The following is a 27847-nucleotide window of genomic DNA, read 5'->3' on the forward strand; positions in this document are numbered from 1 at the left end:
CTCATGCTTCCAGCCAGTGCTGAACGGACCAAGGTCTGGTCAGTGACGTGCAATTTATGAAGGAAGAACTAGGCCAATCAGAATTTAGAACAAGGAACAGTGCAGTGGCTGGGAGCTGAAGCTCAGTTAAAGGGGTGGGGTGGGGGGATGGAGAGAGAAAGAGAAAGGGGGGAAGGAAGTCACATGTAATTTGAGCCTTCCTTTATGTGCTTCCTGAAAAGTGTTGTGTTTTCTACCCCCTAAACTCTTCTTGGTTGTCACTAATGTTAAGCTGGTCTTCTCCTTTCCAGGATTTATATGTTATTTAGACGAGTGATTTCAATTCATTAGCTAAGTCAGCGGTTTTTAACCTGGTTCTTATGCCATCCTCCAGGGCATACATGCAAATCTGTTGCAGAGAGGTACTTCCAGGCCTCGGGGTGGGACTCACAGCCACGGAGCCACAATTTTACAGGGGTATTGTATCCCTCAGATTTACACAGAACGTAGGCAAAGAGCTCAGAGCTGGCAACACTGGGCCAGCTCTCCTGAGGGCAGCCCTGGGCTGGAGCCGAGTCCCGGCCACACCCTTTGGGTGGGGGACAATGGTCCCCACCCAGCCCACTTGCAACTGGCGGGTCCCTGCAGGCACCTGAGTTCGTAACTCCTGCCAGATCCCCACTCCAACTAGTATAACCCACCGACTAGTATAACAGAGGGAGACCATAGAAACAGCAACTGTGTGCGTTCATGGAGCCTCAGGGAGAAGCGTAGACCCAGCCTCAGGTAAAAGTGGGAGTCCTCATTCTCCCAGCAAACAGGGGCTGTCTTCCTTCTTCTGGAAGGCTGTGTGTGTGGACAAGCTAGCCCCAACTCTAAGTGGCTTCAAGGCGTCAGGCATTAGACATGCAGATTCAGCTCCAGTTTGGTGTCTGAGATGGCAGGGAATGAGAAGCCACATCCCTTCCAGCAGGTGAGGCCTAGACCTGGTTGGGTGACCCTCAGCCTGGTATAGGGTGTGGTTCACCGTGAAGAGGAGGTTTAGTGGGGTATTTAAAAGGTGAGGCTCCAGGGATGTCCCTGGGGGTCCAGTGGTTAAGACTCCACACTTCTACTGCAGGGAGCATGGGTTCGATCCCTGGTCAGGGAGAACTGAGATCCTGCACGCTGTGCGGCGCGGCCAAAAATCTAAAACAATAAAGTAAGACAAGAGGTGAGGCTCCATGTCCAGTTGCCTGGATTAAAGCCAGCTCCACCATTTACACACTTCAGTTTCCTCGTCCGTTAATCAGGGACAATAATGATAGTTATTTCCTGGGATTGTCATGGGGAGTGAATTACTTAAAACTTCAACAGCTGCCTGACACAAAATCTCATAGGATTATGAGATTTTAATGAGTTAATATTTGTAAAGAGCTCAGCACGGTGCCTGGCACTTAGTAAACACTGTGCGTGTGGAATAATAAATAAATAAATGTTTCTGCTTTCTAGATTTGTGAAGGTTCATGAAATCATTTTTATACTGTGTTTAGCACAGGGACTGGCAGGTAGTACACACTTGATCGATGTTAGCTTAAAATAAAAACTACATCTATGATCTTGGCCAAGTCACTTCCATGCTCTGGTCTCAGTTCCCCTTGCAGAAAATAAGGGGGTTAAGCTGGGTATTCCCCAGGGGCCTTTCAAGCTCTGACACCCTCTGCCATCCAGGCTGTTCACACGGCTCTGTCCTGCCTCTTCCTGTGAATTCACTGCTCAGAATGTAGAGCAGCCTCTGAGGGAACAGACACACTGCCACGGATCACACCGTTGCTTTATAAGTAAACCCTCCATCAGCCACAAAACACACATACCCATCCTCTCCTCTCACTGCCCCTCCTCCCCCCACAGTGCCATCAGCCAACAGAAGGAGGGGCACCTCCTCCCCCCGGTGAGTGCAGGTCGACCAAAGGCAGGACCAGGACACAGGGCTATTTAACTCGCAAAGATGCTGTCAGCTTGATTCCTGGGCTCAGAGCACCGTGCTCAGCTTCCTGACTGCTCCCTCTGCCACAGAAGCCCTCGGCACTCCCAAGCCTGCATTTCAGAAGAGCAGAAAGAGCCCTTATGTAGAAGGACACGCAGAACACTGCTGAAGCGAATGCCTGTCAGGCCACCATTGGCACCTGGGAAACCACAAGCCCACGTAGGTTCTGATCCTATCCCCACCTTCAGGGATTTCTAGATTCCAATGGGGGATGATAATTATTACTATTACTATTATTACTATTATTATTACAGTACAGTTAAGTCCCCAACGTATGAACGAGTTCCATTCCGAGAGCGCATTCGTTAAGTGCAATTTGTTCGTACGTCCAACGAAGTTAGCCTAGGTACCCAACTAACACAATCGGCTGTATAGTACTGTACTGTAATAGGTTTATAATACCTGTCACACAAATAATACATAAAAAACAAACAGAAAATAAAGAAAACATTTTAAATCTTACAGTACAGTACCTTGAAAAGTACAGTAGTACAGTACAACAGCTGGCATACAGGGGCTGGCACTGACTGAACAGGCAAGAAGAGTTACTGACTGGAGGAGGGAGAGGAGGTGGGAGACGGTAGAGCTGAAGGATCGTCAGCAATAGGAGACGGAGGGCGAGCTGCAATGTCACTCACGCCTGACGCTGATGGCACAGGTTCTGGTTCCTTGCTGGGTTCAATTCTATCTACCCTCTTGAAAAAACAATCCAGTGATGTCTGGGTAGCAGCTCCTTTTTTCTCATCATAGATGACATAGTAGCACTGGATTGCACGCTGAACGGCTGCTGCAACCTTCGTGTACCGTTCTACGTCTGGGTCCTGTGCCTCAAAAACTAACAGTGCCTCCTCAAAGAAAGAAAACCCCCTTGCCACTCCCTGCGTCGTGAATCTCTTCGGTTCTTCAGTTACTTCTTCTTCCTCTTGTGTCTCTTTTCATCCTTTCTTGGCGCTTGGCATTCTTAGCAGTACCAGCTACACCACTGCTGCTTTTACGCTTGCTTCCGGACATCCTGGGCTTGAAATAAAGATACTGTACTACTGTACTCTATACAGTACTGTAAAGTAAAGTACACAAAAGCACAACCACTTGTAGAGGATGCACGCACGTGACAATGTATGCCAGACACGTGAACTAAGTTAGTGACTGGACATGCGAACACACATTCGAATCTTTGACAGTTCACAACTTGAAGGTTCATATGTAGGGGACTTACTGTAACAGCTAACATATGCCAGGCACTCTTCTAAGAGCTTTACATATAATTAACTCATTTGACCCTCACTGACCCTATACAATAGGTTTATTATCCTCATTTTACAGGGGAGAAAACTGAGGCACAGAGAAGTTAAGTAACTTGTTCAAGGTCACACAGCTGGTGACTTGGACCCAGATTCTAGGCTCTCTGTCGTCCCATAAATAAATGTTAAGTGACCCTATGATGTGTGACAGCAAGGAGAGGTATGTGGGGCTATAAGAGTGCAAAATAGGAGGAACAGACCTGGTCAGGGAGGGCTTCCCTGAGGAGGTGAGCTGTGGCCTAGAGGATGAGTACAAGTCAACCAGGGTTTTTAATCTTAACACACATTAAAATCAACTGGGAGACTTTGAATCAACAGAGATTCTAACTTCATTTGTCTGCAGTGGGCCCAGGCACCAGTATTCGGTTATAAAGCTCTGCAGATGATTCAAACATGCAACCAGGCCTGAGACTCACTGAGTGCAAGGGCAAGAAGAGACAAGAAGTAGCTGGTAGAGGTAAGACCAAGGCAAATGCCTAGTGGTGGGAGAGCTGTTAGGGAGGACAAGAGACTGAAGGAAGGAAGCTCAGGGGTGAGGAGTGAGGGGTCAGGAAGAGGCTGGAGGGACGGACGGGGCCACAGCATATGCAGGGCCTATGAGTAGGGCGGCCATATCATATGTCTTCCAAAGGGGACTTTTGTGAGAATGGCGGGAATGGCAGGGGCCACAGATCCTTTGAGATTCCAATGCAACAGAATAAGCAGGTGTGTTTATGAGTAAGCTTGACAAAGGAAGATGTATGAGGACCCTGTTAATAGGCCACATCAGAGAATCAACTTTGCCTCAAAAACAATGGGAAGCCACTGACATGTTTTCAGCAAGGATGATGACAAGATCACATCTGGTCTTTGGAAAAATGACTCCACAGCAATGCGGAAATGACAGGCTGATGAGACAGAGAGGAATCAGGGAATCAGGACAAGATACTACTTACTGGTCCAGGGAGGGTGGGTGGAGCCTGGACTAAGGTCCTGGCTGTGGGGATGGAGAGGACTGGGTCACGCGTATCATTTTGAAGAGCAGACTCTAGAGCCAGACCAAGTTCAAATCCATGTTCAGATCTGCTTATTCGTCATGTGACCTGGCAAGTCAGAAGACTTCTCTGCCTCAGGTTCCCCCTCTATAAAATGGGCATACAAATAGTATCTTTCTCATGGGGTGAGGACTCAACGAGTTAGTGTATGTAAATCACTTAGAACAGAACCTGACATATGACAGGTGCTAGTGCAGGCACACACCGTTTTATTGCGCTTCGCTTTATTACATCGAAAAAGTATTGAGTTTCTTACAAATCGAAGGTTTGTGGTAACTCTGTGTCAACCAAGTCTATCCGTGCCATTTTTCCAACAGCATTTGCTCACTTCCTGTCTTTATGTCACATTTTGGTAATTCTTGAGATATTTCAAACCCTCCACCAACAAAAAGATTATGACTCACTGAAGGCTCACATGATAGCTAGCGTTTTTTAGCAATAACATATTCTAAAATTAAGATATGTACATTGTTTTTGAGACATAATGCTACTGCATACTTAATAGAATACAGTATAGTGTGAACATAATTTCTATATTCAGTGGGAAATCAAAAAATCCCTGTGGGGACTTCCCTGGTGGTCCAGTGGTAAAGAATCCGCCTTCCAGTGCAGGCGACGCAGTTTCGATCCCTGGTCAGGGAACTAAGATCCCACGTGCCGCGAGGCAACTAAGCCCGTGCGCCACAACTACTGAGCCTGCACGCCTCAACAAGAGAGGCTGTGTGCCGCAAACTACAGAGCCCACGCACCCTGGAGCCTGTGCACCACAACTAGAGAAGAGAAAACCTGCATGCCACAACTAGAGAGAAGCCCGCGCGCCACAGCAAAGAGCCTGCATGCCTCAACGAAGATCCTGCGTGCCACAACTAAGACCCAACACAGCCAAAAATAAATAAATAAATAAATCTTTAAAAAAAAATCCGTGTGATATTCGCATTATTGCAGTGGTTTGGAACCTAACCTACAATATCTCCAAGGTACACCTGTAAATGTTAGCTATAATTATTTAGGAGGTACAACAGGAGTCGGCAATGGAGAGAATATTAAGGTGAGAAAGTCTGGGAACACAGGAGAGGTCCCAAGAATTGACCCGGGCTCAGTAGAATTTTGGAGATTCACAGTTAAGGGGTAAAGAGGATCAAAGACAGACAGTTGCTCGAGGAAGGGCTGAGATGCAGAATTAAGGAGCAGAGCCAGAACCTAAAGGCTGAGTTTGAAGGCAATAACATGTCCAAGATTCTGAGTCAAACACATAACACGCAAGACACTGTTTTTGTTTTTGTTTTTGTTTTGCGGTACGCGGGCCTCTCACTGTTGCAGCCTCTCCCACCGCGGAGCACAGGCTCCAGACGTGCAGGCTCAGCGGCCATGGCTCACGGGCCCAGCTGGTCCGCGGCATGTGGGATCTTCCCGGACCGGGGCACGAACCCGTGTCCCCTGCATCGGCAGGCGGACTCTCAACCACTGCGCCACCAGGGAAGCCCAAGACACTGTTTTAAGCTCTTTGCATAAACTAGCTTATTTCATACAACATCCCTAGAAAGTAGGTAGAGTATCATCCTCATCTTGAAAATGAAGAAACTGGGGCACAGAGAGGTTAACTGACTTATCCAAAGTCACGCAGCCAGTAAGTAGCAGAGCCAAGATTTGAACCCAGGCCGGCCGGCTCCAGAGTCCATACTTTTAATCAACAAGCAAGACCAGGCACCTGAGCCTGAACATTTCACTCTGCCCTCACCTCCAAACTACCACTGAAAGTACCAGAAGGAATTGTTTAAAAATAGGAGAATCTATTTCAGCCCAGAAATCAGGGAAAGGTGCCAAGTAAGTGACAAAACCTCTTGAAATGTTTTTCAATATATAGCAAAGGTGAGACTTGAATTGAGAGAAGGGCAGCCTGGCCTGGTTCTCCTTATTTAAAAGAATGAAGAATGGCAAGGTCTGATGGGGGGTGGGGGGCAACTGAGCAAACATAGAAAAGTCGAGTTGAATCCTCACCTTGCTGTCCCTGGCAGCAGCAGGCACTTGAAAAACATGTGGAATAATGAATGACCCCCTTGAAGACTGCAGGTGAAGCAAGTGACTACCAGACCCCCTGCAGTTCCCACTAGACACAGAGAGTGCAAGGACAGCAGGGGGCGCTGCAGCAGCTGCTTCCTAATCGGGTCTGCCCCTGTCAATTTACAGCTCAACCACAAGGCCAGGGAAAAGGGCCCTCTGCATACTTTTGAAGCTCCCTGCCTTGGACTGTTGCTCCCTCCATACTCCCCAAAGAAGGCTGCTTTGACTAAATCTGTATTTTCCCTCTCCCTTCATTGGCCGGGGCGGCAGTGGGGGTGAGAGCACGGGGCGGAGACACGACCTTCCACTGACAGTTCCCACCTACAGAGGTTATAAATCGGTGGTACACAGAATGAATCCAGCGCAAAAATATTTTTTTAAATATACCACACATGTAATTCTCGAATTATTTGTCAGCATCCACATTTGGGGGATTCAGACATCTCCTGAAAAATTGGAAAATCTGGATCTTGGTCCTTTAAAGAACAGGAGATTTTTTTAAATAGAAAGCTGAGTAATGGCTGCCCCTTTTGGACAGCGTGCACCTGGTTCTGGCTGGCTTTGAAGTCAGACCTCCTGATAAATGGAATACCATGCATCCTTTCAAAGTCAGGTGGCCACAAACAAAACATTGAGGAAGGCAGCCAGACACTAGGGAGGGTCTCCTGTACAATTCCATTTGCATAGCGTCCAAAGCAGGCACTCTCTTTTCTATAGTGGCTGCACTATTTTGCATTCCCACCAAGGGTGAGCAAGGGCTTCTCTACATCCTCACCAACATTTGTTGTCACTGGACTTTGTTTTGATAATAGCCAGCCTGCCAGGTGTGAGGTCTCACTGTGGGTTTGATTTGCATTTTCTGATGATTACTGAGCATTTTTTCATACACATGTTGCTCACTTGTATGTCTTCAGATGAATGTCTACCCAAGTCCTTAGATCATTTGGAGGTTCCTCAAAAAGTAAAAAATAGAACTACTATATGATCCAGCAATTCCGCTTCTGGGTATTTATCCAAAATAATTGTAATTAGGATCTTTGAGAGACTTTAGCACTCCTATGTTCACTGCAGCATTATTCACAATGGTGAGGAAACAACCTCAATGTCCACCAGCAGAGGAATGGATAAAGAAAACGTGGTATATACGTACAATGGACTATTATTCAGGCTTAATAAAGAAAGAAATTCTGCAACATGGGATGAAATAAGCCAGACACAGAAAGACAAATATTGCATAATTCCAATCATATGAGGTATCTAAAATAGTCATATCATTGAATCAAAGAGTGGAATGATGAGTGCTAAAAGCTGGGGTGAGGAGGGGAATGGAGAGTTACTAATCAATGGGCATAAAGTTCAGTTTCAAGATGAGTAAGCTCTAGGGACTTCCTTGGTGGTCCAGCGCTTAAGACTCCGCACTTCCACTGCAGGAGGCGCAGGTTCAATCCCTGGTCGGGAACTAAGATCCTACATGCCATGCAGTGCAGCCAAAAGAAACATTAAAAAAAAAAAAAAAAAAAGGATGAGTGAGCTCTAGAGATTTGTACAACTTTGCATCTACAATCAACAATACTGTATCATACCCTTAAAAGTGTATTAAGAGGGTAGATCTCATGTTAAGTGTTCTTTCCAAAATAAAATAAAATAGTTCAGTAAAATAAAGCAAGCAAATGGCTGTTGGCCTGGGTAGTTGTTACCCTGATGAAAAGGTTTGGAGGTGTAGGGATTACAAGGGAGTATAGAAGGGCTTCTGGGGTTCTGGTTACAGAGAAATGTTTGCTGTGTGAGAATTCATCAAGATGGACACTTTTCATGTATAATAAACGGTTTTCAAAAACTATATGACCAGCCCAGACTAAAGGCAGCACCTTTGAACCCAAATTCTAAATTCTTAGAAGAGGGAGTCTGATTGGTCCAGTTTGGGGCAGATGTCCACATGTATCTGGACCCAGCGGAGCCGAGGCCATGGGTTCAGACAGCCTCTGGGAGTACAGACCTGGGGAGGCAGTTCTCAGAGAAAAGCGTTGTCTGCTTCAGTTAGATTTTCCAGGTGAACAGGGTTGAAGTAACAAAGCAGTTTGGGGTACTGGATAAGCGCACAGACCCGGGCCAGAGTGCCTGGGTGTGAATCCTGGCTCAACCACTCACTGGTCATGGAACCCTGGGCAGGTCCCTCAGTCTCTGAGAGCCTCAGTTTCCTTACCTGTAAAATGAGATTGATAACAACGGTAATCACCTCATAGAGTGTAATGAAGAATAAAGAGATATTACATGTAAAGTGCTTAAAACAGAATCATATCTATGAATGCTGGTTCTTAGATATTATTATTTAAGTAAAATACTTGGACATCCTAGAATCCCAGACCACTGAAGTTGGGGGGGGACGGGCCTTCTGACTCCAGGACCAGCTCCTTTCACATCCCTCCAGGCTGCCTCTCTCCAGGGTCATCTGCCTTTGATTTCTCTATTTCCCCCAAGTCTGCAGCCTCCACAGGCTGAGGTCTTCTGGGAAATTCCCTTTATCAGGCTCTGAGGCTAGTCCCACCCCACAACCAGGAGAAGCCAAAATAACTCATAAGACAGGACATCCCCACCTCATTTAGTCCCACCACCTGTCCTCTTTGTGCACGGGAGAAACAGTTGGTTTCCATTCCCCAGATGCTGCACACCGTGGATTTGCTTCTTCCTCCACAGCATGAAGCTCTGTGTCTTTGTGACAGTGAGGGACAGAGGGCCGTTGAGAAGCAATTCACTCTGACCTTTACATGTTCATTCTGCACTGTGGATGCCATCAGTGGCACATGGCAAATGGGGGCAGAAGAATCCAGTGCAGCTCATTTCAGAAGTCAAAGAATTGCATTTTACCGCATTACCATCATTTTTATTAGACTTTTGCCCCGACCAGCCCATGGGAGGTGCCTTTGTATTTCCATTTTGTGACAAGCAAGATGGAAGCATGCCATGCCAAAAATGAGGCTAGACTTTTGAAACTCACCGTCTAAGATTCGGAAGAACCATTGGTGGTAACAATATTAATTAGCACTTACTATGTGCCAGGCACAGCAAGAAGCCCTTAACATGGATTAACTCATTTAATCCTCACCTGAACCCTGTTAGGAGGGTGCTATTTTATCCTCTTCTTACAGAAGAGGAAACTGAGGCAGAGAGGTTGGGTAACTCGCCCAAGATTATTCAGCTAGTTAGTGGCAAACCTGGAATTCAAACCCCACCATTCTGGTTTCAGAACCACCCTACTATAGGACCTTTTGCTGGTTTCCAAACTTGGCTCCCCTGCAGAATTACCCAAAGGACTTCAAAATACAGACCCCCAGACCCTCGTCTGTAGCTCTTCAGGTGAGGTCTGTTCTTAACTGGCTATCAAAATAATCCTTAATCATTCAACCTGTCTGTACTCTGCAAAGTAGCATTTAGAAATGGTAGTGGACATGTGTTGTTTTGATCTGCAAATATCTCTGCCTCCTTTTGGGCTTAGCAGAGCCTCAATTCTCCATCAAAAAGCCATCCCACCCCCACTGTATTTAGTTCCCTAAAGAGGGAACACTTTCAAGTCCCAACCAAGGGCTGGTTAGGTAACTTAAGCTTCACCACATAATGTCCCTCCTTCCGGAATTTGAATTTAGGGCCAAAACAACACAAGAACCAAAATCAAATACAACTGATCTGGTTGTTTGGGAAGGTTTCTTCCAATTCTCTAAAGTACATTATACCCTTTTCAATAAATTTCTTTATAACAAGCTAACTAACTCAAGGTGGTTTCTGTTGCATGCAACCAAACAACACTAATTAGTAAAAGAATAACCAACTTGGGAGGAAACCCACACCTACCACAGATATCACCTCTACAGCATCCGTGACAACTGGTCTTTGCTCTACTGGGAGGGGAGCTAATATCCGTATACAGGAACCAGGCGGTCAGTTTGGGCTGTTCTTCCTTAGCCTGCACAGATGGTCCTCAGTCCTGATTCTGTCCTTTGAAGCTACCAAAAATCTATACAGTAGCTCTTTAAATGTTTAATGACAGCCTAGCCTCTGAGCTATCCAGGCCAACCCTCAGAGGGCGTCCAGCCCCCTTGTAAGGTGTCCTTTTGCCCTTTGGAACATACACCTGGTTCTTGAGCACTTTTGTTGTGAATGTAGAAGTTATAGACTGCAGTGTTTAGTAGTAAATAATAGTCCTGGCGCACTGCCAGATTTAGATAGGTAACAGATAAATGAGAGAGACTGTGTGCGTGTGTGCATGTGCGTGCGTGTGCGTGTGTGTGTGTGTATCTGTACTGTTTAGGCTGATTTGCCCCTAATATTATTATTTACCCTTGAGAGTTTTGCCCTCCGGTGATGATGAGATCTTACCATGATGCCAAGAGGATATTCAACCTTAACTGTTGCTTCACCTCCTGGAAGGAGCCAGACAGTCTTCGAGCACCATCAGAACTGAACTGTGGGGTGTCCCCGCTTGGGGTTATGAAAGACTAAACAACCCAGGCTTGGAGAAGAGTGCAGTTGACTGTTATGTTGCTTTTTCTGAGCCAAGGAGACCAGACAATGCCATGTAAGAGGAGGGGGGCCCTTTCTCTGATGATAGGGATGTCCTACTGCCACTACTGCTCAGGCAGGAAATGGGTGGGGCCTGGACTGGCAGAGCTAGGACTTCCCTCCTCTGGGGCCAAAGGTGAACTGGCCAACAGGGGCCAGAATCTTACCAAGAACACCTGAAGATTCCCATTTGGAGGACTAAGCTGGTTCCCAGCTGATGGAATATATTAAGAGTAACCACATCTAGGGACTTCCCTGGCGGCCCAATGGTTAAGACTCTGCACTTCCACTGCAGGGGGTGCGGGTTCTATCTCTGCTTGGGGAACTAAGATCCCGCATGCTTTGTGGCCAAAAATAAAAGAGTAACCACATCTAGAAGCAACTATAATTGCTTACAGTTATACCCAAGCCTTCGCTCAGGTTTGACTTCAACCAAATTAAGCGGGAAGGCTGACTCCATGCTGGAGGTGAAGTGGCACGAAAAACAAGACTGTCTTGTAGAAACCAGTTACAGAAGTTCCCAAAGTGACCTTCAGAGTTCTGCAGGCAGCAATCTGGGATAAAACACTGAGCAGAACTGACAAGTGGCCACCAAAATGTGTTTAGGAAATGTGGTCTTGTGTTTTTCTACATGTGTGTGTTTTTTGTATATCTCTTGGTATATCTTACCATACATGTCCTCTGTTGTCTGCTTTCTTCATTCATAATGACTATATAGTCCCATGCCAATAGGATTTTAATCACTGTGACTTTTTATTGAAGTATAATTGACATACAGTAATGTACAGATTTTAAGCAGACCGTTTCATGAGTTTTGAAAAATATGTGCACCTGGCTAGGCACCATCCCAATCAAGACATAGGACATTTCCGTTACCCCAGACACTGTGACATTTTAATCACTGTACAGCATCCCATCACATGGATATGTTTTACTTACAAAAACCCTAACTGGCAGTCATTCAGGTTGTTTCCAATTTTTCATTAGTATTAAATACTGAGACAGTGAATATCAATTTAGCTAAATATATACACATATTCTTAAATAATTCCTCAGTAAAAATTCTTAAGCCAAAAAGTTCATTAACACTTTTGGTACATATTGGTAATATTCTCTGGAGAAAGATTAGACTAATTTACACACACTGGTGAGTGTGTAAATTAGTCTAATCTTTTCCCCTCTTCCTCCTGTTTATGCTTTTTACTTTGAGTCCTATTTCTTTTGATATTGTTATTAAGGCCCTGTTTTATATGCATGTGTGTTTTGGGGGTATATCTTTGCCTCTTTTATTTATTTTCTTTTTTGCAGTACGCGGGCCTCTCACTGTTGTGGCCTCTCCCATTTCGGAGCACAGGCTCCGGACGCACAGGCTCAGCGGCCATGGCTCACAGGCCCAGCCACTCCACGGCATGTGGGATCTTCCCGGACCGGGGCACGAACCCGTGTCCCCTGCATCGGCAGGTGGACTCTCAACCACTGCGCCACCAGGGAAGCCCTGCCTCTTTTATTTTTAACCTAATAAGTTTCTCTTGTACAATGCCTAGAATTATACATTTATCCAGTCTGATAAGTCTTCTCCTCTTAGTAGAGAATTTCAATCCATTTACATTGGGTTAGGTAACTGAAATAAACTGAAATGTATACTTTCTAGATTTCACAGTTCCTTGCTGGCTAATTTTTATCTTTGTCTTTATATTTTGTTATATTGACCAAAATGTTCTTTGTTATTTTTATCTCTAGATTGCTTCTTTCACACTAAAAGAAGTCTATCTGAACCAATATGTCTATGCCAAGAATTAAATAGTATTAAATATTTTATTTAGGATCTTTAAATTTAGACTCTAAGTTTACTATAGTTTAGTTTTGTTTTAATTAATTAATTTGGCTGTGCTGGGTCTTAGTGGCCACACGCAGGATCTTCGTTGTGGCATGTTTAGTTGCAGCATGCGAACTCTTAGTTGCAGCATGTGGGATCTAGTTCCCCGACCAGGGATCAAACCTGGGCCCCCTGCCTTGGGAGCACAGAGGCTTACCCACTGGACCACCAGGGAAGTCCCTAGTTTAGTTCTTATGCCAACCTTATTGGGTTATGCTGGTTACCATGGTGAAGGTAGCTTATAATAAACTGTGACAGCTATTGATTTTGTCTGCTCCTCCAAGTTTCCCATCCCCTCTTATAACATATATTGCTCTCTGAGCCATAGGGATGCCACGCGATCCAGGCTTGATAAACTGTGAAGAGTTCATTCCCTTAACAACTGAGGACCAATCAATCGGAACCCTTTCCTGAGACTGATTATGAATGCAGGAAGAAAGAAGGCCACGTCTTCCCCTAGGGTTTCCATCTTTCCCTGGGGTCAACTACAACCAGGCTGACAGACATATTTACAGACATGTCCTGTCTACAGTAGGCACAAATGAGACAAGGACAAATCAGTCAGGGTCCCAGCAGGAAACAAATGGCATGTTGAAATTAGAGAGTTTAAGGCAGGTTTCATGAAAGGACTATTTAGCAAGGTGTGGGCATGGTGTTGAGAAACCATGAGGGAGAATGTAGTAACTGGGGGCAATTAAGAGCAAAGGGACAAGGGAAGAGAGTAGTTCCTGGAACCCAAAAGGAGAGAATTGTGTAGAGATGGCTGCCTTTAGAGGAGCAGTGACCTTCAAAGAGTAAAGCGAAGAAGACCTCATGATAAATACCCTGGGCTCACCCTCCAATCTCCTATCAGTCCCTCCCCTTGAGCAAGAGGGTAAGGGAACCCCAACGGATGCAGCCCTTACAGGTCAGTCTCTCAGGGAGAAAGCAAAGAGGATCTGGAAGGACAAATGAGACAGCTGGCACAGCAGGCAAGGGCCAGTGTGGTAGACTACAAAATGGGCACAAATCTCCCCTTCCTGTACGCATCTCTGCAGTGCGACTTTGCAGGCCCTCGTATCCAGAGGTGAAGTCTATTTCTCCACCTCTGAGTCTGTGCTTGGCCATAACCACTGTGACACAAATAAAAGCTTGAAAAACACCTGTGCTTTGGGGATTTCCCTCTCTTGCTGCGCTTGGAACCCTGAGACCAGTGTGTGAAAGAGCCTAAACCTGCCTACTGGGAGGAAAAGAGACCACGTGGAGGAGGAATGAAGTGTACCAGACAACAGGCTGCCAAGTGTCAGTCGTGTTCCTGAAGCTATCCAAGGTGATCCTGCACCAGCCCAGACACTAGCTGACCAAACACATGAGAGAGCTCAGCAGTGATCAGCTGAAGAGACCCAGATCAGAAGAATGACCAAAGCAGCCCACAGACTCATGAGAAGTAATAAATGATTATTGTTTGAAGCCACTAAACTTTGGAATGGTTTGTTACACAGCAAAGCTAACTGATACAGCTGATAATGAGAAAACATCCTGCAAGTATTGGATCCTCAGTTCCAGTGTCTGAGGCCCTTGTCCCTGAAGCTCTTACTCCTTCTCAATGTCCTTCCCATGAGCTGATCTCTTTTCCTAGTGCTGATTTGAGTTGGATTTATCTCATTTTCAATTTTTAAAATTGTGAAAGTTTACTTTTTCTCTGTAATTTGATACAATTTAAAATGAACAGATTAGGTATAAAATAAGCCACAAGGATATATTGTACAACAAGGGGAATATAGTCAATATTTTATAATAACTATAAATGGAGCATAACCTTTAAAATTGTGAAGCACTATATTATATACCTGTAACTTACATAATATTGTACATCAAAATATACTTCAATAAAAAAAGTAAAGCATGTCAAAAATAAAGAAACATAAAGATATTTTAAGGCTCACTGTTATGAAAATCAAAATAAAATAAAATAAAATGAAGAGAAATCCTTCATATTCTTCTAAAGTTTAAAATAATTTACCTATGAAGCCTATTATTCTGGAGCTCTGGGAGAAGAAAAGCTTCTTGGGCTTTTCTTATGAAAAATCAAGATAAAATAAAATGAAGAGAAATCCTTCGTTCTTCTAAAGTTTAAAATAATTTACCCATGAAGCCTATTATTCTGGAGCTCTGGGAGAAGAAAAGCTTCTTGGGCAATGTTCTCATTTCTCTCTTGATTATTCTCCTGTTATGGTTTTCAATTTCTTCTTGAGACAAAATTGCCAATTTAAAATTTCCTAGAAAATCATCCATTGCAACCAGATTTTCAAGCCCATTAGCATTTATATGCATATTCTTTTTAATGTATAAATCTAACATTCTTTTAAATTTTTCTTTTATTTCCCTTTTATTAAATCTTCAACATCTAACACATGATTTATCATTTTTAATATATTTCTTCATAAAATAAGACTTGATTAAGAAACACAAAAGGATACACTCAACATTACTGCCAGTGTCTTTCACTGACTGATTTAGTGATGGAATCAGGAGGGCACAGGGCATAACAGTGAGTTTTATTCAGTACCTTGATATGCATGATAAGAAATTATTATTTCTAAAACCATAAAATGTTGAAGACATTACCTTCAGACAAACCAGCTCAAGAGTCCTTTCGTACTTTTGTACTGCCTGGCACAGAGCCTCTGCTCAGCAAAGTCAGCTATTATTATTACCTATTATTCCTTGGCAGGTCCTGCATCCCCCTTCTTGAGTAGGAGAGACTCCTCCAAGGATTAATAATAATTTAGAAACCATTTACTGAGTGCCTTCTTTGTGCCAGACACTATTCTGGACGTGGTTCAAGCAGACTCTCATTGAATGCTCACCAAAAAAAAAAACTATGGCATACGTACTATTTTCCCCATTTTAAAGATATAAACTAAGGGTCACAGAACTGAAATTATTTTACCAAGATCAATGGAGCTGTAAGCGTCAGCACTGGATTTTGACACTGAGTTTTTTCTGGCTCCAAAGTCTAGGTTCTTTTCTCAGCATTGCACCATAGAATTTGAGGTTTTGTGTAAAGTAATGAAAATGGAAACAGTCATTACATCCTAAGGGAGTGATCTGACTGGAGGCATGGACAGAATTATCAGTATATCCCTGACTAGGGAGGTAAGTAGAGCAATGGAAATGCCCTCAGCTACCTGCACCAGGGGCTTGCAAGGATACTTGTGCTTAACACTTTCATGCAATGACTCTTTAATCCATTTGCTGTTAATCCTTTTGTTGTGGTTGTAGTTAACTCTTATTCATTTTAAGGATTTCTTAAAACTTATTACAACAAATCTATGTGGTTGGTACTAATATCCCAGTTTATGGATAAGGAAACTGAGCCACAGAGAAGGAAAATGACATACCCAAGGTCACCTCATGAGAACTGGCAGAGTCAGGACCTGAACTCAGGTATGACTGACTTCAGAATCCACACTCTTAACCACCATTGTCTCTGGGCATGATCCTTAAATTGCCCAAGTCCCATTTGTAGCTGGAGGGCACTAAGTCAGCCAGGGACTTGGAGCAGGCAATAAATGAGGGCTGTTCTCCTACTGAGGTCATCTGTGACTCTGAACTACAGTGAGACCCACAGGTCTTTTCTGAAGTCCAGTGTGATGGCCTCCAGGGATTCTATTCCACAGTGGTCCCCTGGGTCAACAGGACCTTCAGTATTTTGACCAGAGATTCTTTCCCCTCAATGAAGAGTGAAGTCTATTTCTTTACCACTTGAATTTGGGCTTGACCATGAGACTACTTGATCCAGTGGTACATTATCAAACATGATGCACAGGCTGAAAAAGCACTGATGCACTGGGACTCTTGGAACCCTGAAACCTCATGTGAACAAGGCACAGCTGGCCAGCTGGAGGATGAGAGGCCATGTGGAGGACAGCCAAGGCACCCAGGCCACCAACCGGCTCACTGACAGTCATGTGAATGGGGCCATCCTAGATCAACCAGCCACCAGACATCCACAGACACAAGCAAGAATCCCTTAATTTTTGTGCCCAAGTCAACCTCACTTGACTCATCCTAGTCCCAGCCCTCAGAGACAAGTCCTCTCTTTCTTGTTCTGAGAAGATCTCTCAGGACACTGTGTATGTGGTCAGTATTCTAAGTGCTGGGTAACTGTAATGTCCATATGTAATGCTTACGGCAATACCAGAGACTTGGTCTCCCTGAGAGGTCGAAGAGACAGCAGGATTGAGCATTTCCAAGCAGATGAGACCAAGAACAAGGAAGATGCCTACAGATGACCAGAAGTACCATCCAGGAACTCTGCTGTGTTTTGAGGTCCCCCAGTGGTGGGTGCCCATATGTATTGCCTGTTCCCATGGGCACTGAATGGTTGGGTCAGTAGCTGGGTTCACTGGGACAAAGTCTGATTCATAAAATTCCCTCAGGTAGCCTAATATGACATGATGGAGACCTAGAAGGATGCCAGCCACACAAAGATCTACTAATATCCAGAATATTCCCTGACTCAGACTGGACTTGGAATAGCAGAACGTAGAGGACAAAACCTAGCACATTCCTTGTTCACGGATGGAGACTGTGCTTTTCTACTCCATGAGCCTGCTGCATGCCAGCCCCTCCAAGGTCACAAAGGAGGAAGGCACTCCTCCATACCTCAGAGAGCCTGGCCAGGTTGGCAAGTAGGTGTGGCCAGATCTCTAATCATGTCTCCACCCATGGACAGAAAAAGGTCAATGAACCAAGTCAAGTCAGTTCAGGAGTCTGGACCAATTCATCATCCTCAGTGCCAACCTGCCTTCTTGGAACTGTGTCCAGAGATAGAATCATTTCAGGTAGGCTGCCAAATCCTATGCATGCTGGCTGCAGGCAGTACTGCCTGCTCTCCCCGTGCCCGAGGCAATGAACGGCTGCATGGCTCCATTCACAAAGAGCAGGGTCTCCTACAACTTATGGTGCCTACACACTCCTAGGAAGGACAACTGCCAGGTGGCAGGCAGAGGACCCATTCATTCTTCAGACTTATTTGGTAGACATCTGTCCTTGCTGTCTGCCCAGCATGTATTCACTGTAATTCATTAGCACTGTCATTATCATCTTCACATACGTACCAGACACTGTCTTATATGTATACACTGGATACTCGTAGCAAAGTTATATGGTAGGGTTTTATTCATTTTCAGCTGAGGAATATAAAGCACAAGGGAGTTAAGTACTCTGCCCAAGGTTACACATGTCTAGGCTCCATCCATAGCCTACGATTTTAACCAGTACACAATACTGCTTCTCTAGTTCTCCTCTGAGGGACCACCTCTCCCCCACTCTCAAATCATGGGGTAGGCACACCGGCCCTCCTCGCCAGGAGTAAGCACATAACCAGGCCTGCCAATCAGCATAACCATCCTCTGGTTACATATGACCCAGGGTCCAATGAGACTTTAGCTCTTGTCACTGGAACTGCAGCACTGATAAGACATTATGACTAAAGGTACCACAGCCATCATGCTGTCGTTAGGAGAAAAATCTTCTTGAAACAGAAACCAGGACAGAGGAAGCCTGGGCCAAGACATGGAGAAAGAGATTCCTGAAGACCTCATTTCAGCCCCTTGATTCACTGTGTCTGAAGCCAGTCTACCCTTGGAGCTTTTCAGTTTCAGGGACCAAAATTTCCCTTTTCACATAAAACAGTTTGAGCTCTTTCTATCTTAGGCAACATAAAACGTCAATGAATAAAGACAGGATATGGGAAACACCATCCTCTTGGCTGCTCTTTGAGTACCAAGCCTTGGTCTGCATGAACATTCAGAGCTTGCATAATGGAGCCATGCTGTCCCCCCAATCTTCCCTGCCTGCTTTCCTGGGGACAAGAGATGGAATTGCACTAAAAGGGTCAGGGAGTGTGATCTGAGAGAACATGAAGAATGGTCCCATCTTTGTCTCTGCAAACGAGCCTGTGAAGGCTTTGGTTGTTCTCTGTTGCCTGGAGTTTTTAAACCCAAGTACCACAGTCTCCAAGCAAAGCCACTTCAGTATTAGCTCTAGAGTGTGCGTGGTATGCCCGTGATTTGCAGCCAAATGGCAGATGACCACTTACAGAAGGCCAGCAAGAACATATGCAATAACAGAGGTAGTTATCACCACCCACTTCACGCAACCTCAGGTGAGCTGTCAAGTCTAAGGGACCAGGACAGGACCAGTGGGAGACAAAGCCAATGGGGAAAATTCCAGGAAGGTGAACCAAAGCAGGAACAAAATAAGAGAACCAGGGGTGACAGCTGCACAGAGGGTACGCTGAACGCAGTTCATGACTGGGCCAATGGAAGAGTGTGCATGGTGGAAGGTCCAGGACAGTTTCAGCTCCATGGAAAGGAATAACGCAAACAATGAAACTTTACCAATAAGAGGTGCTTCTTATCTCACATACAGAGTCTGGGCTTAAGAGAACTCAGCGTTGGCTCAGCAGCTCACCAATGTCATCGATGACCCAGATCCCTTCAACTCTTCCACCCTGCCATGCTCAGGATGTCAGCCGTGTCTCCCTCATTGACTCAAATGGTTGCCACAACTCTGTGCATTATATCCTCCCACAAAAATGTCCAACAGAACAAAGTAAGGAGTGTCTTCCTTTATCAGAAAGGAAAGTCTTCCTAGAAGCCCTGTCCAGACTTCCCTGCAGTTCCCACTGAGCAGAATTGGGTCACGTGCTCGCTCACTAGCTGCAAGGGAGCCTGGGAAAACAAGTATCAGGCATCTTCAGCTTTTAGCATGAGACGTGGCCTCTGCCAGAAAAAGAGTGGGGGTTAGGAATGGCTGTTGGGTAGGCAATCCACATGGTACCCCAAACTTTTGGTAAACTTGCACCAAGACTTTGCCATATCCTTAGAGCACTCACGCTGCCATTCACTTAATATTTTCCTTGAGTCTCTTTATTTTTTATTTAACCTAACTACCTTTCCCTAGATAGGAAATTTTCTATCCCCACCATAAATGCAAAACCATTACTAGACACATTTTCCAATCCATATTAAAATAAATCCATAATGATCAAAACAAAAATTGCCAGGTTTACCCAGAAGCATCCCTTGTCCCACCAGCAGTAATCATACTCTGGGGTACACAGTAGCAGGATAAGCTCACTTCTTCCTAATTCTTGGGCCCTAGTACAAAAAATTCCCTACCAAAGGGCTAAAAAGTACACTGTAAGGTACCATCCTAACTACCTTTTTATAGTAGCCATAAAAATTTAGCCGCTGCCCACCACTCTCATGCCTCAGCCATAAACATGAAGACATTTTGCAGAATCACAGTAGGGAAACTAGCTGGTTTCTTGAAGTCACACACCCCTCTCAAAATGTTTTGTTGATTTGTTCTTTCCCATTAAAACGAAAATCGTCTCAGAGGCTATAGGACCATGACATCCTGACTTTTCTGTCTCAATGTACTCACAGATACCCAAAAGGATGCATTGACTGTGGACAGAGAGAGGTGACCGGGGCCCGTTACTTACATCGGAGGCTGGACCCTTGTCAGCACCTGGGCAGGAGAAAGTGACAAACTCATGGCACCGCTTGTGCACGACAAAACAGCAGACTGCAAAAGATAAAATAAGGGTAGGAGTGGGGGAAAAGGAAAGTGGAGAGTAGGGAAGGAGGGGAAGAGAGGAAGAAATCGTTAAACCTGGACTTCCCGACAAGTAAAGGCTTTATACCAAAATAAACAATGCCTTCAGCTTCTGCACCTTGTCTTTTATTGAAGTCAAACTCTTGGGTACACGGATGTTACAACTTGCAAATTACTTCGCTTGTAATGTTAACTAGGGTTCAAAAGATCACATATGCTCAAAATTACACTTTAGTGAAGATCGCTTAAGTTGTATGATCTTCCACTACTTTTGGAACAGAATGTTGTTTTTCACATCGGGCACCACAGGAAGCTAGCTGTTGGCTTGTGTTTAGGTCCATAACGCTTATGAAGTATGTACATTTAATCACTAGAATCACACTTAGAGAGATGCATAATGTGAAGGGCATGTAGAAAAAGAGTGAGCAGGAACGGCGGACCCACACCTGCATCTCACCCAGGAGCAACCATCAACTAAGTGGAAGAAACAGGCTACATGTTTACATGGTTACTTTAGCAGTTTGAAACCAAATGTGTACATACATATGTTTGAATTTGTATGCGTTAAACGCTCCACTATTTGGGGACTATATTACTTAGGGGGAGGGACAATTAGAGAATACATGCAAAATACAACTATTTTTTGTTGTTGTTCAAATCTATTTTTATAAACTCTAGACTGTGGACTCCTGGAGGATGGGCACCATGCTCAGAATCTCTCTAAAGGACATTCTCAGTAAATGAAAACAGGACAGGAAACCTCAAGGTTACCACTAGTGATATAATGGACCTGGGCAACAATCATCAATGCTGCCAACATCAGAAAAAGACACTACCTGCCTGCTGATGAAAGTGCTATGAAGAATCCTACCACCTGTGAAGTATTCTTGCCAAAATAATCACACCTGAATCAGTTCAAGAATCTTCATCCAACTACCAATTTACCGCAACTACAAGTGACAGACGCATTTTAAATGACACCACAGTGAGAAAAAACAAAATTTTAATACAGAAGAATGTGGTAAGCTACAAGATGTTTTTTCAACAAATAAACTGGAAGAGGAGAGGAGAGCATCTGTCCTCTTCTGGACGATACTGTAGCGACGGCTGCATTTAGAGAATATATAAAACAAAAAGTGAACCCTAGTATAAATAATGGCTTTTAATTAATAACAATGTATCACTATTGGCTCATCAATTGTAACAAATGTACCACACTAATGCAAGATTCTTTACAAGCACTGTACATATATTAATTCATTTAATACTCCTAACGATTCTAAGGCACGCCATTTCATTTTTTTTTTACATTCTTTTTTGTTAATATTCTTTTCCATTATGGTTTGCCATAGGATATTGAATATAGATGTCTTCATTTTTTAAATTGAGATATAATTGATATAACATTATATTAGTTTCAGGTGTGCAACATAATGATCCTATATATATATACACACACACATATATATATATATGACCATAGCAAAATGATCATCACTGTAAGTCAACATCCATCCATCACCAAAAATAGTTATAATTTTTTTCTTGTAATAAGATCTTTTATCTACTCTCTTAGCAACTTTCAAATATACACTACAGTACTATTAACTATAATCAACTCTCTATATATTACATCCCCAGAACTTTTTATTTTGACCACTTTCACCCATTTCACTCACTCCCCACCCCCACCTCTGGCAACCACCAATCTGTTCTCTGTATCTACAAGTTCGCTTTTTAGTTTTGGTTTGGTTTGGTTTTTGTTTTAGATTCCAGATATAAGTGAGTTCATACGGTATTTCTCTTTCTCTTTTTGATTTATTTCACTTGCAAATGTTAATAATAGGGGGAACTAGGGTGGAAATGGGGTTGAGGGAGTATACAGAAACTCTGTATTTTCCAATCAATTTTTCTATATGCCTAAAACTGCTCAAAACAACAACCACCAAACAAACAAAAATGGAAAACCGCAAGAGGAAAGTAGCAGGGCAGAGGAGAAACATACATTCAAAGAGATTTAAGAAACATATCAACTAAATGCAATATGTAGACCTCGTCTGGATCCTAATTTAAACAAACTAATAGTTTTTTAAAATTATGAGACAATCAGAAAAGTGGATATATTCACTTTTTGATGGTATGAGAGAATCATTGATATTAGGGAATTATAATTTTTGATGTAATAATGGTATTATGATTATTTTTGTTAAAGAATACTTACCTCTAAGAATACATCCTATAATCTTTATGGATAAGATGATTCTATTCAAAATAATTCAGTGTGACATAAAGGAGATAGAAAGGGGAGGGTTATAGATGGGAAAAAAAAATGAGTCTCGACTGGTCATTACTGACCCTGGCTGATGGACACAGAAGGATTCATTATACTAATCTCTCTACTTTTACGTATATTTTCTGTAATAAAAACATTTTAAACGCTCGTGGTTTAAAACAAGAGTTCCAAAGGGGCCAACTGCTTTCTCCTTTGCTTTCTCCCCTTTCTGTTTTAGCATTTACTGTATTTTATAAATAATATATGCTTTGTCTGAAGACATTTGTGTCAAACAGTGTGTGCTGTGTGTGTGGGGGGGGGGGTGGTCCCTCTCTGTGCCTGTTTATCTGTGACTGCTGAGAGAAATACATGAGCAGTGGCCAAAAAATGCCACTGATGGTTATCTCTGGGCAGACTACAGATTATTTTTACTTACAATCTTACATCTGTATTGTTTGAAATGTTGACAATGAGTATTAATTATATAATCAGGGAAAATAAGCCCACTTTCATTTTGAAACAAAACGAAGAGTCGAAGAAAAACAAAGGTCAGGAAATGAAAAATATGACTGCCCAAATTGGAAACTCAATGGTTGGGCTGATACAGAATGGAGACAGCTAAAGAGGAACTTAGCAAACTGGAGTCTAAATTGAGTGATTTTCCCTGGATTCTGCAAAAAAGCAAGAAAAAATAAAAGAAACGATACAAAACTGTAGGATAGATCCCAAAATTCTAACAACCATATAGAAGGATACTCAGGAAAGAACAGAGAGAACGGTAAAGAATGTGTAATTAAAGAAAATAGAAGGAAGTCCTCTAAAGATTAAGAAGAATTTGAGTCATTAAATTGAAAGAAACTATCAAGTGTCAATAGATGTGAATGAAAAAAACAACTAACGGTGAGGATTTTCAAGGCTCTGAGATCATTGTGAGGACGTGTCCAGCAGTGGCAGGAAGAGAAGAGGAGAAAGATTACTGACAAAGGAACAAAAATAATTTTAACACCAGATCTCTTGTCTGCAACTTTGAATTCTAGAATACAATGGAGCAATGTCTTCAAAGGTTTAGAAAAAGTCATTTGAACCTAAAACCCCATACATAGCCAACCTAGCATTCAAGTGAAAGTACAAAATAAATACATTTCCAGAATATAAGAACTTGGAAAATTTACTTCCCACAAAAGAAGTAATAGAGAATATACACTCCGCAAAACAACAACAAAATGAATGAATGGGGCATAACAAACAGTGGTGAAAGAGAGAACAAAAAGAAGAGCGGGGCAGGGGAAGAGAGACTTAAGTCATAAGAGATGGGGTTGGGAAAAAGACTATAAAATTGCAATATGCTAAGAGTCTTGTCTTATTCCTCAGGAGTTTATAGGTATTGAGAAACCGCATTTAGGACATTATAAGTTTGAATATGTGTGTTAACAATTAGGAATAAAAATAAGAATAGAAGTATTATATATAACTTGCAGACCACTAAAAGAAAAAAATGGACAAAGAAAACTTAATCCAACTACACTTCAAAAGACCTTCCCATATGATCCAAATTCCTATAAATACAATTCTTTTTTTCTAACTTTTATATGGCATCATTTGCACTTTAAACTCTTTTATCATCTGTAATTTCTTGATTATCTGAAATGACATGGGAATCTAATTTGCCATTTTTTCCAAATAGGTAATCCATTGTGCCAGCATCTTTTACTGAATAATTCATCCCCTCTCCACTGATCTCAAATGCCAACTTTATTATATGCTAAATAATTATATACACTGGGGTCTGTCTTTGGGCCTTCTGTTCTGTTCCACTGATCTGTCTTATAATAAAGCAATATGGGATTTAATTATAGTACCTTTATAACATGTTATATCTTGGTTGGGCAAGTCCTCCCTCATTATCCTTATTTTCAACATTTTCTTGGCAGTCACGGAGAGTTCCAAGTGAACTTTAGAATCGGTTTATCAAGCTTTTAAAAATACCGACGGAGGAACTTCCCTGCTGGTGCAGGGGTTAAGAATCCACCTGCCAATGCAGGAGACACAGGTTCAAGCCCTGGTCCGGGAAGATCCCATAGGCCACGGAGCAACTAAGCCCGTGCGCCACCACTACTGAGCCTGTGCTCTAGAGCCCGCGAGCCACAACTACAGAGCCCACATGCCACAAATACTGAAGCCCACGCACCTAGAGCCCGTGCTCCGCAACAAGAGAAGCCACCGCCAAGAGAAGTCCCTTGCACCACAATGAAGAGTAGCCCCCACTGGCTGCAACTAGAGAAAGCCTGCACGCAGCAACGAAGACCCAACACAGCCATAAATAAACAAACAAATAAATAAACCGATGTAATTTTTATTGGAATTATATTTAGTAAATTTCCCACCCCCAGAAAAAAAAATTTATTGGGACTTTGGTAATTAACACTTTCATAACAATGAGTCTTTCTAGCAGGAATAGGGTGTCCCTTTGTTAAAATTTTATTTTATGTCTCCCAATAAAGTCTTAATTTTCTCTATAGTTCTACAAATTTCTCACTTAGTATTATCTGAGAGGTCCTTTTTCTACGCTATTATGATTTTTGAAATCTTTTCGCATTTTGTTTTCCAAGTGGTTACCGTTTACAAATAGGAAAGAAATAAACTTTCAGTGTATTTATTTTGTAAGTATTTTTTAAATCTGTAATAGTTTTTGTGGGTTTTCAGTTGCTTCCATTGAGTTTTCCATGTAGAGAATGATATTATCCCCAATAATAACATTTTTCTCTTCTCCTCCCTGATAGATATGCCTCTTTTTTTTCCCCTTATATTTCCATGTCAAGAATTTCCAGAACAATGTGGAATAAAAGGGATGACAGCAGACAGTCCTGTCCCATTTGGAGCTTTTACCAGCTTCACCTCTCCCTCACTGTCTCCTCAAACTAACTTTTGGAGTTTATATTTTCCTTTGGAATTATCCATAGCGTTCTTCTCAGTGTGTTTCAACTGCATCATCTTATCTGAGATGGTGCTGTGCCCTTTCTCATGCTTTCTTCACATTGTATTGTTAGGGAATCTCTCTTTTTATTTTTTCCAGAGGGTCATCTTCCTTGTTGTCTATTTTATTATTCTTTCATTTTAAAGAAGCAAATCATGGACATATTTCTCAATTCTATTGTTTTTTTCCTACTTGATTGTTAGTTTTACTCTCACTTGTCCTACTTCTTTTATTTGTATTTGTACTTTTATTCCTTATTAGTGGGGAGTATCTGGAGTCAAATGGCCAGGTTTGGATGCATTCATCATTTGTAAACTATAGTACTTGGGCACATTACCTTAGCTCCCTGTGTTTCAGTTTTCTCTCTGAAAAATGATGGTGATAATAATAATACCCATATTACAGTGGTGTTGTCAGAATTAAACAAGCTAGTCCATGCTCAGAACTGTGCCTAGCGTATCATGAGTATTCAACAAATGTCTGCTGCTTTTTTTCATTATTCTTTTTAAAGCTTCTTGAATTGACTGTTCAGTTAATTTCTTCCCATTCTTCTTCATTAAAAGTTTTAAGATTTTAAAGCTAAAAACTTTCCTTTCAAGCACAGCTTTGGCTGCATCCTATGTTTTATATTTAGTGCCATCACTGTTTTAAGTTTCTAAGTGGCCTATTACTGTGGTTTTCATTTCTTCCTTAGCCCAGAGATGTCTAGGAAAGTTCTCCTCCCCCCGCCCACCATTCACCATTTATAAGCAACTACTTTAGTCTAGAACCTTTCTTCAAAATATCCAAAATATCAGTTATGATCTTATTCATCCATACTCTCTTTGAGGGAAGGAGGGGGGCTCATCTCTAGTTTCCTAGTGTCTACCACAATTCCTGGTACATAACTGATATGTAAATAAATGTTTGGTGAATGAATGAACAAAAGAATGAATATCATCAGCCACAGAAAAAGAAGAACGCCCAACCAACTTCACGGTAGCTGTAGCTCCTGGCTGGCTTTCCACATTCTACCACCATAGACAGGGGTAGGAAGACACCAGTCATCAACTAGGTCTCTTCAGGCAGCCTTCCAATCAGCCACACAATAAACAATCCATCCCTACCAAGGTAGACTCAATATGCCAAGGGACTTGGCTATACTCCAGCATACTCTACAGAGAAGCTGGGAACAGACTGGAAAGTTGATGACCTTCCAGTGCAGGTACTTACTTTATACAACATGCTTCTGAAAAGTTCTGCAAATCACATTTCCCACTAACTAAAACACTTCACAGAAAAGTAGTAGGGCTGGCTATTTAAAGAAACAAACTAAACCCTTTTGTGATACAAACAAACACCCCCACATTTCTGTTTGGCAAATTCAGGATAAAACTAGCTTTTCTTAAATAAGAGCCAACATTCAATGAGCTGCTGAAACACGTACCAGGTCCTACTTTCAAACAGGTACCTCGTAAGAGCCAAGAATTCCTAGATGCTTCACAGTTTATTCAATAACTCCTTGCTCTGTAGAGGTTAAAAGCCTGCAGCCTGCAGCCCTCTGAATCCAACCCGTAGCCATGCTTTCTTAGGACTACACAATGCGGTCTCAAACTCAAATGCCTAAGGGACAGATAAGCAATGAAAATGGCTGAGGGTCAGATGGGAGAATGCATGCAGGACCTGTTTAAAAGGGGAAGCTGCTACTTGGCTCCAGCAGAGAATGAGATTAAGGTCCCAAGTACTATCGTCCTCCACTCCTCCCGTATTACATGTAAAATCACAAAGGTCACAGGCCTGTAGGTAGAATAACATCTTTCCCCAACCTCACCAAAGATGTCCACGTCCTAATCCCTGGAATTTGTGATTATGTTACTTTACATGGCAAAATAGACTCTGCAGATGTGATTACATGAAGGAAGGATCTTGAGAATGGGAATTATACTGGATTATGCTGGTGGGCCCAATTAATTGTAATTACAAGGGTCCTTATTAGAGGGAGGCAGGAGACTCAAGAGTCAGAGAAGGAGGTGTGACTATAAAAGCAGAGGCTGGAGTGATGTCATTGCTGGAAAGGAACACAAGTCAAGGAATGTGGATGGCTTCTAGAAGCTAGAAAAGGCAAGGAACAGATTGTCCCCTAGAGCCTCCAGAAGGAATGAAGCCCTGCAGACATC

At 42.8% G+C, this 27847-nt stretch overlaps 1 protein-coding gene across 2 annotated transcripts in view; it reads right to left on the reverse strand.

Moving 5' to 3' along the window:
* PRKCB (protein kinase C beta) overlaps nucleotides 1–27847 on the reverse strand; it is a gene marked incomplete at both ends in the record, with an annotated part of 312013 nt that overhangs the window by 160216 nt on the left and 123950 nt on the right. For both annotated transcript variants that reach the window (XM_082856532.1, XM_082856531.1), the window contains one exon: nucleotides 20333–20415. In XM_082856532.1, coding sequence (XP_082712658.1) covers nucleotides 20333–20415 — 83 coding nt within the window. The remainder of the gene's footprint in view (nucleotides 1–20332; nucleotides 20416–27847) is intronic.

This window comes from Leucopleurus acutus, assembly GCF_964270905.1.
Source record: "Leucopleurus acutus genome assembly, chromosome: 16".
Lineage (NCBI taxonomy): Eukaryota > Metazoa > Chordata > Mammalia > Artiodactyla > Delphinidae > Leucopleurus > Leucopleurus acutus.